General features: G+C 35.2%; 1 protein-coding gene across 4 annotated transcripts in view; it reads left to right on the top strand.

Moving 5' to 3' along the window:
- LOC138703326 (carcinine transporter-like) overlaps positions 1 to 11136 on the top strand; it is a 39474-nt gene extending 28338 nt beyond the window's left edge. For all 4 annotated transcript variants that reach the window (XM_069831147.1, XM_069831131.1, XM_069831127.1 and 1 more), the window contains exons 7-9: positions 4363 to 4577; positions 6543 to 6730; positions 10555 to 11136. In XM_069831147.1, coding sequence (XP_069687248.1) covers positions 4363 to 4577; positions 6543 to 6730; positions 10555 to 10776 — 625 coding nt within the window. In that variant the 3' untranslated portion in view covers positions 10777 to 11136. The remainder of the gene's footprint in view (positions 1 to 4362; positions 4578 to 6542; positions 6731 to 10554) is intronic.
- The last annotated feature ends 2866 nt before the right edge of the window (positions 11137 to 14002 follow it).

Genomic DNA, 14002 nt, shown 5'->3' with positions numbered 1-14002 from the left:
CATATAATCCATATATCTTAATGTCGTCTATCATCTGATATCTTCTTCTGCCCCGAACTCTTCTCCCGTTCACCATTACTTTCAATGCAACCTTCAGTACGCAGTTTCTTCTCAGCCAGTGACCCAGCCAAATCCTTTTCCTCTTCCTGATCAGTTTCAGCATCATTCTTTCTTCATCCACTCTTTCCAACAAAGCTTCGTTTCTTACTCTGTCCATTTCTTCACACACTCCACCCTTCTCCATATCCACATTTCAAATGCTTCTATTCGCTTCGTCGTAATGTCCATGCTTCTACCCCATACAATGCTGCACTCCACACACAACACTTCACTAGTCTCTTCCTTAGGTCTTTCTCTAGAGGTCCGCAGAAGATGCTCCTTTTTTCTATTAAAATCTTCCTTTGCCATTGATATTCTCCTTTTGACTTCTTGGCAGCAGCTCATGTTACTGTTTATAATACACCCCAAGTATTTGATGATACATACTGAAATGACAGGGAAAACCAAAGTAGGCCTCCTTTGAAAAAACTTGTCACATAGCGGCTTAGTCTCCCATGGAGCAGACGTACAGTATTCTATATGCCACTAGGTAACTAACGGAGTTAAGCTACGACCTTAATAATGATTGAATTGTCAAGCCTGGTTGAGCAGAAGAGAAGGCCTGATAGCAATAACTCTGCCAGATAAAATAAAACTATTACATTATTATTATTATTATTATTATTATTATTATTATTATTATTATTATTATTATTATTATTATTATTATTATTATTATTATTATTATTATTATTACATCTGGTTATTTGGCTAGGCTACTTTTCTGTGTGGTATAATCAACTTTTAATTGGTTATTTTACAACCATTTTTAAACTTCTATGAATATTATATAGCGTCTGAAAGAGATTAAGGTGATAATGCCACCGAAATGAATCCAGGGTCCAACGCCGAACATTACCCACCATTTGCTCTTATCGAGTTAAGGGAAAACTCCAGAAAAAAACTTCAACTAGGTAACTTATCCCAACCAGGATTTGAACCCGGGCCCGCTCATTTCACGATCAGGCGTGCTAACCGTTACTCCACAGCGGTGGATAGTATGATCAATAATTTCCTAGATTAAAGCCACTTTCGAAATGATCTCTCCTAGCTTTTATACTTTTCTATCAGATTCGATTAAATTGCCGAAAATAATCTAGGAAGATGTTTCTTTTGTAATCGATTGAAGAGCTTGCGTTGTAACTGTCATCATTTCGTGAGTTGAAGAAAACTATATGAAAGCTTGAACCATCTGAACACTACATTACGCACAAAACACTTCTTGCACTTTCAGAGTTTAGATTACCGTCTTGCATAACTTCAAAAATCTGCATTATCATCCTGTCTAAATTTGACATGACGGATTTAATGTAACAAATTTTCGTAAGCTGACGTTACTAATACTACCACACAATTAGACTAAGTATTTGCAATCATAACAGAAAGCAGATGTGTATAATGCATTGTTATATACAAAGTAATGCTACTATTAAAATACCGATATGATGGACTTCATTCCTACTACTACCACTATCTCTATCACTACTATAACACACTTCACAGGCTAACAAATAGGCGAAACTAAACTCCACTTTGATTTGTATATAGATCATATCGAGGACACCATACCAGAAGGACGTATCAACAGATATTGCGTTACTGAAATTTTAATGCAACCTATTTGTTTTATTTATTTTATTTGAATATACAATTTCTTGAACCCTATTTTATCCGAAAGTATAGACTGATAGTTTATATTATTACAATGAGAATTCATTTGACGTAGGTAACCCAGTCTTGCTACTTGAAATTAACACTAATATCTACTACATTAATTTGAATTAATTACAAGTTCTTAAATATATTACAAATAAAATTACAAAACTGTTTATAACAGCATGTTTTTCTGAACACATTGAATAATAGTTTGTCATATGTTACATTACAAAAATGTAAATGTCCCACCAAAATAAATCTTCTGTTTTCGAATACTGAAGAATGAAACAAAAGGTGATCCACAGTTTGCTGTTTCTCACAGATACATAAGCAGCCATTTTCCTTATGTAATTTAAATCGTTCTAAATAAGACCCAAATTTCCCATGACCCGATAAAAATTGCGTTTATTTTTCTTTCGTAACTGAACCCTTTGTACTGCATAGCCACTGATTGTTCCACTTATTCATTATGTGCTCATTTATTTTTCTTTTCACATATGAATAAGGGCACAGACTATAGCTCAAACTGAAGTTCTAAACTGCAACACTTTTTGCCAGTTCATCAGTTCTTTCATTTCCTGCAGTTCCACTGTGTCCTCGCACCCATGAGAAGCAAATGTGTTTGTCGCAAGGTATTACATTTCTTCTGATTTTCACAGCCAGAGGATTTAAGTTAAACTTGTTATTTACATTCGGAGAAAAGTTATACATTGGCTACAGTCGTTGTCCAGTGAAAGACCACATACCTGTTACATGCTGCTGTACCTATTTCTGTGTGAGAATTATAATGGACATGAGAAAGAATCAAAGAAAGTACCTTTTTATGTAGACAAAGATAGGGAAAATAATTCCATAGTTGAAGGGTTCTAATGTAAACTTGCATTTTTGTTGATACGCCCTTCTGGCATGATGCCCTCGATATGTAATTCCACAATAATACGGGCTAACATATAAATATGAATGTTAAATTTGTTACTCACTGATGATCTGTTAAGTTATTTGAACAAATAATAGCTACTTTACCATGTTAATATTATAAATTTTGGTATTATGTTACCTGATTGACTAATTTCGACGTTGTTTCCGTCATCCTCTGAATCCTAGTCGCTAAACTAGTTACTTATTTGTGTTACGTATAATATTTATAACTCGACCGAGGCGAGTGGAGACGCGGGAGTAATGTGAACTATCGCGATGTCACTATACGAACGCAGGAGAAGTACAAGTGGCGCTCCGGGCTGCAGGACTCCACTGCCCTTGGTCGAGTAATGCATAATGAACGATCGATGTAATCTATTAATTTCTTACTCATTATTTAGATGGCGCAATGTAAGCATAAAATACATTGTGGAATACAATTTAAATCAACACTGCCTAGTTATCAACGATCTATTATACAGGGACATCATTTTATTTTTACTTCAATTTTTATTGTACCTTAGTTTTTTAATGTACTTCACTTCCACCCTTTCTACTAATCAAGTTCAACCATCCTCCACAGAGATCCAAGACTGCATATACAGTCATAGCAGCTTTACGTTCAGAGTAAACAGTACATTCCAAAAATATGTTCGCGTTTTCTAGTGACGAAAGAGCTTTCAATATTGAATCATTTTCCTACGTCGCATCGCGGTTTCCCCCACCTGCTTCTATTAGGCCTTTCTGTAAAGGCTAGTGGCTGGGCTGTCTTAGCTCTTTTCTGAGAACATTAATTTCTGTTAGGAATTGGACGTCTACGTAATATTATACCCATACAATTGTTTAAAATAACTTATATAAAAGAGCCTCGTTAAGTAATTAACTGTCACGTGATTTCCTCCTTTTCTACGAGACTGCGATATAACCACTTGGATGGACAGTAGATAGCATGTCTGAGTAATTTTATCTTTTCGGATCGGGCAGAAGTGAAGATTGAATTCACAGTACGTAAGGTACTCTTTTATAGAGTAGGTACAGAATTATTTCAACATGAGTTACTGATAAGAAGTACGAAACTGGTAATTGGAATTACGTACAATGGTCTATAATGCGATAATATGCACGAAAGAACTGAAGCCTGTATCGAAATAAACGGCCACATTTTCAAAAATGTGTTTAAATATCCATATTATGATTATTTTTCAATTTAACTTCATTCTCTATAGTGTACGCTAATGAGCTGTAGACAGTATAATATACACTGCATAATGAATACGTCCGAATGGATAGGTCAGTTCGTGAGTAAAAACACTAAGTATTAATACAGTACTCTATTTTGATTAAACAAAAACCTAATGGAAATTATCAAACTCAAAAGAGTGATATTTCCTAGTGTACGTAAATGGATGAACTATTTTTCTTCCTTCCTATACCTAGTAAAGTGATATGTTTGTATTTTACGCCAGTATCATCGAACTCCAGTCGTGGAAGGGGGTAGGCAAACGGTGTTTGCGGTTCTCAATCTTGATCCAAAGGTATAGCCAGGTTAATATTAAAAATGTTAGTAAAAATAAAATGATGTCCCTGTATATACCGTCTTTGAATTGTACATTATGCTCTATTATCAGCTTTGAAATACACGCATCACTCAGGTAACATTCATTCTTATGTATTTTGACACTTCCACAGGGTAGTCAACTCCATGACGTATTATACGCTGCTGCTCATCGTGAACAGCATGGCGGGAAACCCTTTCATGAACTTCTTTTGGCAGTCGCTGGTGGAACTTCCCGGTTACATCGTCGGAAAGTTTCTGTCCGACAGATACGGCCGCCGTTGGTCTCAGTCCGGCATGTTCGCCATGCTTGTTGCAGCCGTAATCATCGTCATCGGCGTAGTCAGAAGTAAGTGACCGCTCAAATGTCATCTACCAATTTTATTTGCACGGCATAAAGACCATTTAACACTGTTATAAAAAGGTAGTAATATTAGCTTATCCAGGACATGTTCACAATGAATTCTCCATTTTTTAAGTATAAGATACTAAATTTGGATCTTCCATGCTCTTTAGTTGAATGATAAGACTGAATTCATGTCGAAGCCATTGAATGTTGATACCTAAATTAATTTGACTTAAGGGGAGATACGGAGGTTTGAGCACTAAATATGAGAAAAATTCAATGTATTTGTACTCAGCAACTAATGCTCTTTCATCTTGCAATTTGACATGCTCATCATTCACTGCTTCTGAAATTATATACTATTTTCGGATTTACTAAAAGTTTCACCAGTATGAGTAATTATCATAACAAAAAAGTGACCTTTTTGTGCACTGATGTGCCGTTTCTATGATAATGTTCACAAATATGAATATTTCTAAGGCATTCTTTTTTCTATTTATTTTATTGTGTTATTTTACGACGCTGTATCAACATCTCAGGTTATTTAGCGTCTGAATGAAATGAAGGTGATAATGCCGGTGAAATGAATCCGGGGTCCAGCACCGAAAGTTATCCAGCTCGTATTGGATTGAGGGAAAACCCCGGAAAAACCTCAACCAGGTAACTTGCCCCGACCGGGAATCGAACCCGGGCCACCTGGTTTCGCGGGCAGACACGCTGACCGTTACTCCACAGATGTGGACTCTTTTTTTTCTATTTATTCCTGAATGTTAAATGAACAATGTATATTACAATCTTTGAAACGCCTACAATAGAAGTATTTTTTTTTATTTCTTATAAGAAGTTAAATTTTTTATGTTTTAGGTTAAAAAATTATATAAACCATAAATGTTACAGCAATTATTGTAGTTCATCTTGTTCACAAAGTATGAAAGACAGTTTCATGCAAAATTTTATTGCGGTATCTTAAAATTTACCGACCTATCACAAAAACGGTTTTGAAAAATACAAATTACGAGAAATGAGCGCTAAAATACCTTATGTGTGGAGAGCTAAATAAGCCATGCTCGCACGTTTATGGTCATGTCTACCAAAATATTATATAATTATATCGTAAAAATTCCTTCACTGACAAAGATAAATGCCACGCTCGTACGTTTATGGTCATGTCTACCAAAATATTATATACATCGTAAAAATTCCTTCACTGACATAAAGATAAATGTCAAATCTTTATATAAAAAATAAACTAAAAAGCGCCTTTTTTACCCTCAAACCTGTATATTCCTTCTTAACTCTACCGAATAGAAAAAGAACGAGACGTTTAAAAGGTTGATTCTAACGTCGAATTCTGATGGATCTTCGAAACTTCGTTTATTTCATATTCGGTAGCCTCAGTCATGTGAATTGAACCATTTGCATGAACGTCAAGGAGTAGTATTCTTTTTCTGCAGAGGAAGAACAATTGTTTATATATACATCTGCAGTCTGACTAGTGCAATATGTAGCTAGTCGGCGATGTATGCAATGGAGGCGGAAAGAAACTGGCTGGCCTACCCCATTATCTCCTGGCCTAGTTGCCTCACAAGTGGTGCCTTGTTGGTATCACTTGTGAGGTTCAGACCTGTCTTCGGACAGTTAATTAAACAACAACTGCAGAAAACGAGTACTACTCCTTGACGCCCATGCAAATGGTTCAATTCACATGACTGAGAGTACCGAATATAATATAAACGAAGTTTCGAAGATTAATTTTCCTTAATCTTCATGCAAGAACTGTGAAAATAAATAAATACTATTATTTCAAAGAATTACAAGTTACTAATTCCACTTTGTTAATCTGAATGCTTTCAAAATTCACTCCTTAATTTGAACTATTCCACATGTCTTACGATTTACGGTTTTTAAAATAATGTTTTCGTGACATTGTCTCCTTTACTCAACCCCTGTGACGTTTTACACCCGCAGATCCAGAGCTGGGCTGGCTGACGACGAGCTTGGTGGTGTTCGTCAAGTTCTGCTTCACTATTACGTTCTACGTGATACACCTTGTTGCCATGGAAACGTACCCCACGTGTGTACGACAGTCTGGAACGTCCCTTGGTGCCGTCGTGGGCAGCAGTATGGGCATCTTGGGTCCCTACATCGTGTACCTCGTGAGTTAATGTCTTTCTCTGTGTTCGTTATAAACAGACTTAGGATCCGGGACACTTTAGCAACCAAAGTGCGCACAACTTGACTACAGAGTTCCTTGAACTTAGTAGACAGAATACTGTGAATGTAAACAACAACGTCAATGTTCTACCTATATTCTATTGTTAATAGTATAATCTAGCGACGGTGGAAAATGAAGTAGGATAAATATCTCACAAGTTTTCATGTCCCTCGGCGACGTTGAAGGCGTTAGCGTTACAATGAACAACCATGTACATACTTTCAATTAGTTCGAAAAAACTGTTCACTATGAATTGAAAATGCACTGTGATGGCCTGAGTTCGTTTCGTAGGGAGAGACGGAAAAATACTGTGCCTCTGATCACGAACCGGATTCTAGGCCCACACTAACGCACAGGTAAACAAAACTCAATGCGCCACCTCACTCCATATGTATTACGCTGCACTCTAACTTCACTTCATTCTTAAGTTGTCTCGGATTCTAAGCCTGGTTATAACACTCGGCCACTAGAGGGGTTTCAATAAATTTTTTCATTCACAGAGTTGAATCCGAACTTTGATATTCTGGTTATTTCACTGATTTACATGTTTTAGTACCACAATATTTTATCTCTCAGACACGTTGATCTGACCATTACACAATTCACAAAATTTAATTGTTAATGTAAATCGCCCAAATGTTAAAATGAAAAACTTCGCAATTACCACTGTAAGACAAATCACATGAGCTACAATTTTACACGTAACTACGCGCGCTGACTAATTATTTTTCTATTAAGATATGAAGAGGTGGATTCCAAAGTGTCCTAAGTCCTTTTTTAAGATTTTAACTTGCTTTATTCAAGTTTTAATTTATCCTTTTCGAGCCATATATAACTGTATAAGTTTATTTAACAGAGTCTTCTAAATGTTGACTTACATCCGTTTGGAAAAACTTATGCAGAAACTAAGGGCGTTAAATTTATTTGATCACTTTTTGTCATTTTTCTCATAACTTGCCATTTGAATTCAGACCAGTTTGGAATCCACCTCTTCATGTGTAGATGACACTATTTGCATTGCATCTTAAGATGCAATGGCTGGCCTCGTTGTCCAAGAAATTATTGAACTCTACAGCGTTATTCAATTGTAGAAATCCGGTATACATCTCTTGCACTGACTGAAGAATTCTCGGATTATCCTGATCATATTCAGGAGAGTCCTCGTGCACTTCATGATGGTTCTAAGGGTCAAGTTTAGTTTTAAACTCATGACAAAGTTACTGATGAAATTACTTATATGATGGAAATTATGAATTAATGCTGCTGATTGCAGAGTTGGTTCAATACATCTGTCAATCGCTTGCATTTTTTATTTTCTCCCTCCAAATTTCTCAACGTCGCGTCGTCTCCGGATAATATTGACACAGTAATTAGAAACACAATTTTTAATGTTTTATTTGCGAGTACACAACGTTTACATTTTAATAAATATTTTAGTAGATATATCTCGGGACTGTTATCTGTTGTTATAATGTCTGTCACAATGTCTTTCCTCAATATACCTTACATTTGTTGTTTTCTGAAACAATTTCGGAATACATTTGTAGTACTGTGTGAATTTTGTGTTTCAGTATTGATTTCAGATCAATTATTTGACACATTTCATTATGACCATTAGTGTACTATACGATACCTGTATTAAATCCAGAGTCCAACATGTAAATACATGTAAATGTCCTTTTATATTTCATTTTTTTTTTCACAGAAATCAATAGATCATTCATATTAAGATTCCACTTGTTACATTTATAATACTGATGACGTGAAGAAATGTCTGTGCACATCTTCTCTTTCCTACAGAATATTTCCTCTTATTAGCCAATGATCGAATATCATATTAATACATTCCTTATGTTAGCTGCTAAAGTTCTTTCTATATTATTTTCTTCGTGCGATTCATTTCTTTATCTACGAAAGTTCTGCGAAACTATGAAACGGACTACGAATCGTGTTAAATGAAATTAATATAAATACAATTTTAAAATTCTGTGGTCATCCAAATTTTATTGTAGGGCCTACAGCTCCGAAACCTAGACACTGAAAAAGCAATAAAAATGAATTTAGCCAGCAGAAATGTGCTCCCTTCCTATAACAGCAGGATAAAAAAATATTAGACATGAAACCGAATAAAGAAATAAAAGAAGATTTAAATTCATTGTTCACGTTAACACTTGTTTAAAAACTTAAAACTTTCTTAGTTGAAACGTTAAAAGTGTTATAATTTTAAAGAGGTTATGAACCTTATGAATGACAGACGGGTCTCGTTTCGACACCGGTGTGGTGTCGAAACGGAACCCGTCTGTTATGAGGTACATAACCTCTTTAAAATTATAACACTTTTATCGTTTCAACTAAGAAAGTTTTAAGAATTAAATATTTATGTCTACGAAATTAATGAAATCATTACAAACTACAGAAACCGTTGGGAAGACGAGTTATCACAGATTTGATTTAAAAATTTGAAACGTCCTACATTATTGTCGTCATTAGCTTGGTTTGCTTCGAGAGGCAAATAAAGCTGTGGAATTCTCTCGTAGATCTACCACACATAAAAGAACCCTGTTTCTGAAGGTTAACAGCAAACTTTATTTACTCAGCTTGTCTTCATCGAGAAATGTAGTTGAACTTCTCCCCACAAGATTGCAGCACTACGATCAAATTCCGAACAAATCTATAGCTAAAGTACGGTCACACGTCGCTATTTTTGCGGCGCTGCAGTACAAAATACTGCGCAACTCTCATACTACGACGTGTGAACGAACAACTGTGTAACTCGTTTCCGAATAGGAAAATTGTGATTTCTTTTTCTTCTGTAAGGACAGTGTGTAGCAATTTTTATTGTTGTGTTTTATCTTAATTGGTAACTTAGCGCCATATTGAACTTACCACTAAAGAGTTTTGTTAAACCTTCACATAGGAAAGACAGAGTGTATCCACAGTCTAGTATATACAGTCACGAAGCTTGAGTTGTGAGGATGCTAGGAACAATAGACTGTGCCGGTACTATTTCGTACTGTCTGTAAATGAGGCGACATTAGCGATCCTAGTGGTTAGCAACTATTTATGGATGCATATTTACTACGTATTGCACTTATCTGCCATATTAGAATGATATTAATAAATTCTTTCAAGCCAAATATATTAACTTATCATAACGAAAACGTCGTATTGTGAGCTTCGTGGCTGTATATACTAGACTGTGGTGTAACAAAGTGTGTAACACTTTAACAGTCAGTATATTTTTCATTAATAATCTTCCTCGTATGTAATCGTGAAAACTTTGTAACTAATTCAACAGTTCATAGCATAAATACACGTCAAAAAATGACTTTCATACTGCATCGGCAAGTCTATCGTGCTATCAAAAAGGAGTGCGTTATATGGCAGTAAAAATTTTTAACAGCCTCCCTATCGATATAAAAAATGAAACTCAAAACATAAAATTATTTAGAGCCAAACTGAAGAAGTACCTAATTTCTCACGCCTTCTATTCTGTAGGTGAATTCATGACATTCAATAACACTTCATGAAAATGATACTAAAACTTTGTGTTGTACTAGTAGACTATATTGTAAATCTCATCTGTATATATTTCATCTAGACTGTGACTATGAATTAAGATTTTATAATAGTATTAAGTTTTTTGACTTGTTCCATATTCTAGCTGTAAGCAATGTATGAATACCATGGAATGTTAATAAATACAATACAATACAATACAATACAATACAATACAATTAATAATGAAATATCAATTTGTTTCAGGGTACGGTTTTTGACATCAGAATCCCATACTTGGTAATTGCCATCGTATCTATCACTGGGATGGCGGCGGCACTTTTCCTGCCAGAAACATTACACCAGAGACTACCGGAAACATTGGCAGATGCGCAGACTTTTGGGCGCGATCAGAAATTTTGGAGTTTGCCTGAGAAGCCTCTCGACCAAGAAAAGACTGAAATGAATGAAGTACCACTCAAATCTTAAAATATACGCAACAATATTTTAAATCATGACTTCATTATATTGAGACTACATTTTACAACTCCCAAAATCTAAATCTATAAAATCCAGTTCGGTAGGCTTATTGATCCACTGTGAGCAGAAGTATTTCTACGTATTTTCAAAATATGACAAAACTACGGTATTGTTTGATATGTTGCTTTTAAATTATATTACATTACCGGCATTAAAATAAAAAAAGTAAATCAGTGAATGTTAAATAGTTATTTTTTTTTAATTTTTATACATTTAAGTTTATAAATGAAAGATATGAAAATGAATAGAAAAAACAGTGTATGTTAAGGCTAAATTAAGCTCATATTAAATAAAACATAGCCTACTAAACTCCAGTTTTGTTTTCTTCACACGTATTCATGGGAAAGGACAAAATTTATGTATGTACTTTACAGATACTGTCACATTTGGTAAGTAATGACAGGTTTTTCAGCAAAATTTTAGTTGGTGTTGTGACAAGAAATTGATCTAATCTTCGAAGTAAAGGCCATTAGATTCTATGATTTTGAGACATCTTTAGAAACGTTTGTTATTCCGCGACGGAACCAGTTTCTGGTTTCAATGTGAAGAATTCGACTTCCAAGTTTCGAAAATTTCTTCCACGTAGGAAGTGAGTCATGAACCGAAACAGATAGTAGTAATCTGAAGACAGAAGACCAGGGTTGTATGCCGGTGTGGTAGCAGTTTGATTACTTCTAATTTCTGGATTTTGTTCCATAGTTGTTCGAGCGGTATGGAGTCTCGTATTGTCCTGTTGTAAGAGAATTATATTTCGATTAACTAATGCCGGATACCTCTCTCTCAAAACTTCATGTAGTCGTTCTAGCTGTTGAGAATAAAGATAGGCCTATTCATCGACTACACGTCCGTTTGTATAAAAAAAAAAGAACCCGACGAATCACACCTTCAAAATTTCAGTGATTTTAACGACGATTTCGGCAGGCTGACGGGGATCGATCCACTGTTTTGAGGTGTCGGCATTGTGGTAATACACTCATTTTTCATCACGTAACAATACTCCTGATAAATCTATTATCCAGGGAATAAACTAACGACAGATATCCATTCTGCGTTAAGTACGTTCAGGTGTCAATCCATGAGGTATAGGCTAAATCTGTATGATTTCCTAAGCGTCTTAATGTGATGTATTATATAGGGAGGAGCAGGGAAACGGGACATTTTTAATTAACGTAAATGGCACGAATAAATACAATACAAACATTATTTATTGATGGAAGTGCATGCACATTAGTGGCAAAAAAACCGGACCGACCCTTGTAGCTGATTCCAGAGCCTTGTTCACTTCAGAGTGTCGGTGTAAATTCCTTGGACCCGAAACCATCTGTGCAGTTGAACAACAACCGCGCAGCTGGTTACTGTTTTCGTCTTTGCCTGCCACGGGAATCAAACCTGCGACCGTTTGCACGATAGCGGCGTGACCCAAGCACCTGAGCCATTCAATGAAGACGGAAATAGTAACCAGCTGCGTGGCTGTTGTTCAACTGCACAGGTGGTTTCGGGTACAAGGAATATGCACTGACGCTCTGGAGTGAACAAGGCTCTGAAATCAGCTACAAGGGTCGGTCCGGTTTTTTTTTGCCACTACTGTACATAATATGCTATTTATGTTGTCATAATAACACATTGTCACTTGTCATGTTACTTCTTGAAGATGACATCGGAAAGATGTGCTCCATTTCGGCGTACACATTTTGATAACCTGGTGTGGAATAGCCTCTGCCAAGAGGTTTTATCAACAGTAATCTCACTAGAGCTTTTGATTTATCTAGAGAAAATCAAAACTCGAGTGAGATTTAATTGACTATTACACGATTAGAAGAAAGTATATAAAGATTAGAAGTAACGAAGTACTCCAATACAATAAAATATTAATTGACTTAGAAAATACAACTGTCTTCAAATGTATTATTGTACCATCTCAACATTACAAATATTACGCTATATGCATGCTAGATGGCAGTAGTGTGTTATGATTAATTGTTTTCTTGTTATCAGTTGTGCCAACTATGGAATCTTCATTGAACTCTGTAGACGGTTACTAGTCAAGAAGGCTTTGTTGATTCAATATCATTTTTATTAAAACAGTTGCATTCCACTTCAATCATCGTATCCCAGTAATCAACTTCACTTGACAGATGATTCTCAATCAATCTTAGTAATAAACAATCTCTGATACGTGACTATACATGTAATATCATATAACAGAAGCTATAACACAACCTAAATAATATAAACAAGTGTTAGAAAAGTTTTAATTAGAGATTATGAAATAAACAAGAAAAGTTTTAATTAATGATTATGACATAAAAAATAAACATGAATAATTTTAAAAGGAATAATTGTTGAAAGTACAATTTTCAAATTTCAATGTTTTAGTGGTTGGTGGGTCAGTTGATGTTACATTGGACGTGTGCGTAAAAGAAGTGAACTCGTTGATATACATGGTGTATTACTCAACTTATTCAGGATTTCCGAATGGTGCTTTTCATTTATTTGTAAATAGGGATTCAGGGAAGATGCATAGCTATGACCAGTGATCTTTACTAATTCTTGTTCTTGAATTCCAATGCCAGTCATATTTGAAACTGCTGTGCATCGTCTGGAGTGGTTTGTAATTTGTTCTTTTTTTTTGTTTTGTTTTGTTTTGTTTTTTTTTTGTTTGTTTTTTTTTTTGACATCCAGACCAGTTCAGTTTGAAATGTTGGCAAACAAGAAACAAATGCTAGGGTAGTGATAAAAATAAACATGTTGAATCTTTCGTACTCTACTTTTAACACTTGAATATAAATAACTGATTAAATGGCGATCTTACTCGTGTTAATTATGTAAGCATGAGTGGCTTATAGCTGTTTCGGTGCTGCTCTGAGGATGGTGTCAAGCAGCACCGAAACAGCTTACATAATTAACACGAGTAAGATCGCAATTTAATCAATTATTTAAAAATAAACTAATTCTAGGGGAGCAATAAAATTAAACAAATGCTAGGGACGCGATAAAGTTGTGTGATAAGCAGCCATGATTGGTTGAAAGACGTCCTTTCGTGCCGTTTTATTGGTCAAAAGTAGTGTGACGTCGTAAAAGTGTAATAGTCGAGAAAAATTGCGATAATGCCATAATTTTTTATATAGCTCTCCTTTTTTAATACAGTATAAAGGCTATTAAGACGAGGTGAGAT

The sequence above is a fragment of the Periplaneta americana genome, chromosome 1 (genome assembly GCF_040183065.1).
Source record: "Periplaneta americana isolate PAMFEO1 chromosome 1, P.americana_PAMFEO1_priV1, whole genome shotgun sequence".
Taxonomy (NCBI): domain Eukaryota; kingdom Metazoa; phylum Arthropoda; class Insecta; order Blattodea; family Blattidae; genus Periplaneta; species Periplaneta americana.
The sequence above is the reverse complement of the archived record's forward strand: the minus strand, read 5'-3'. Positions and strand labels throughout refer to the sequence as shown.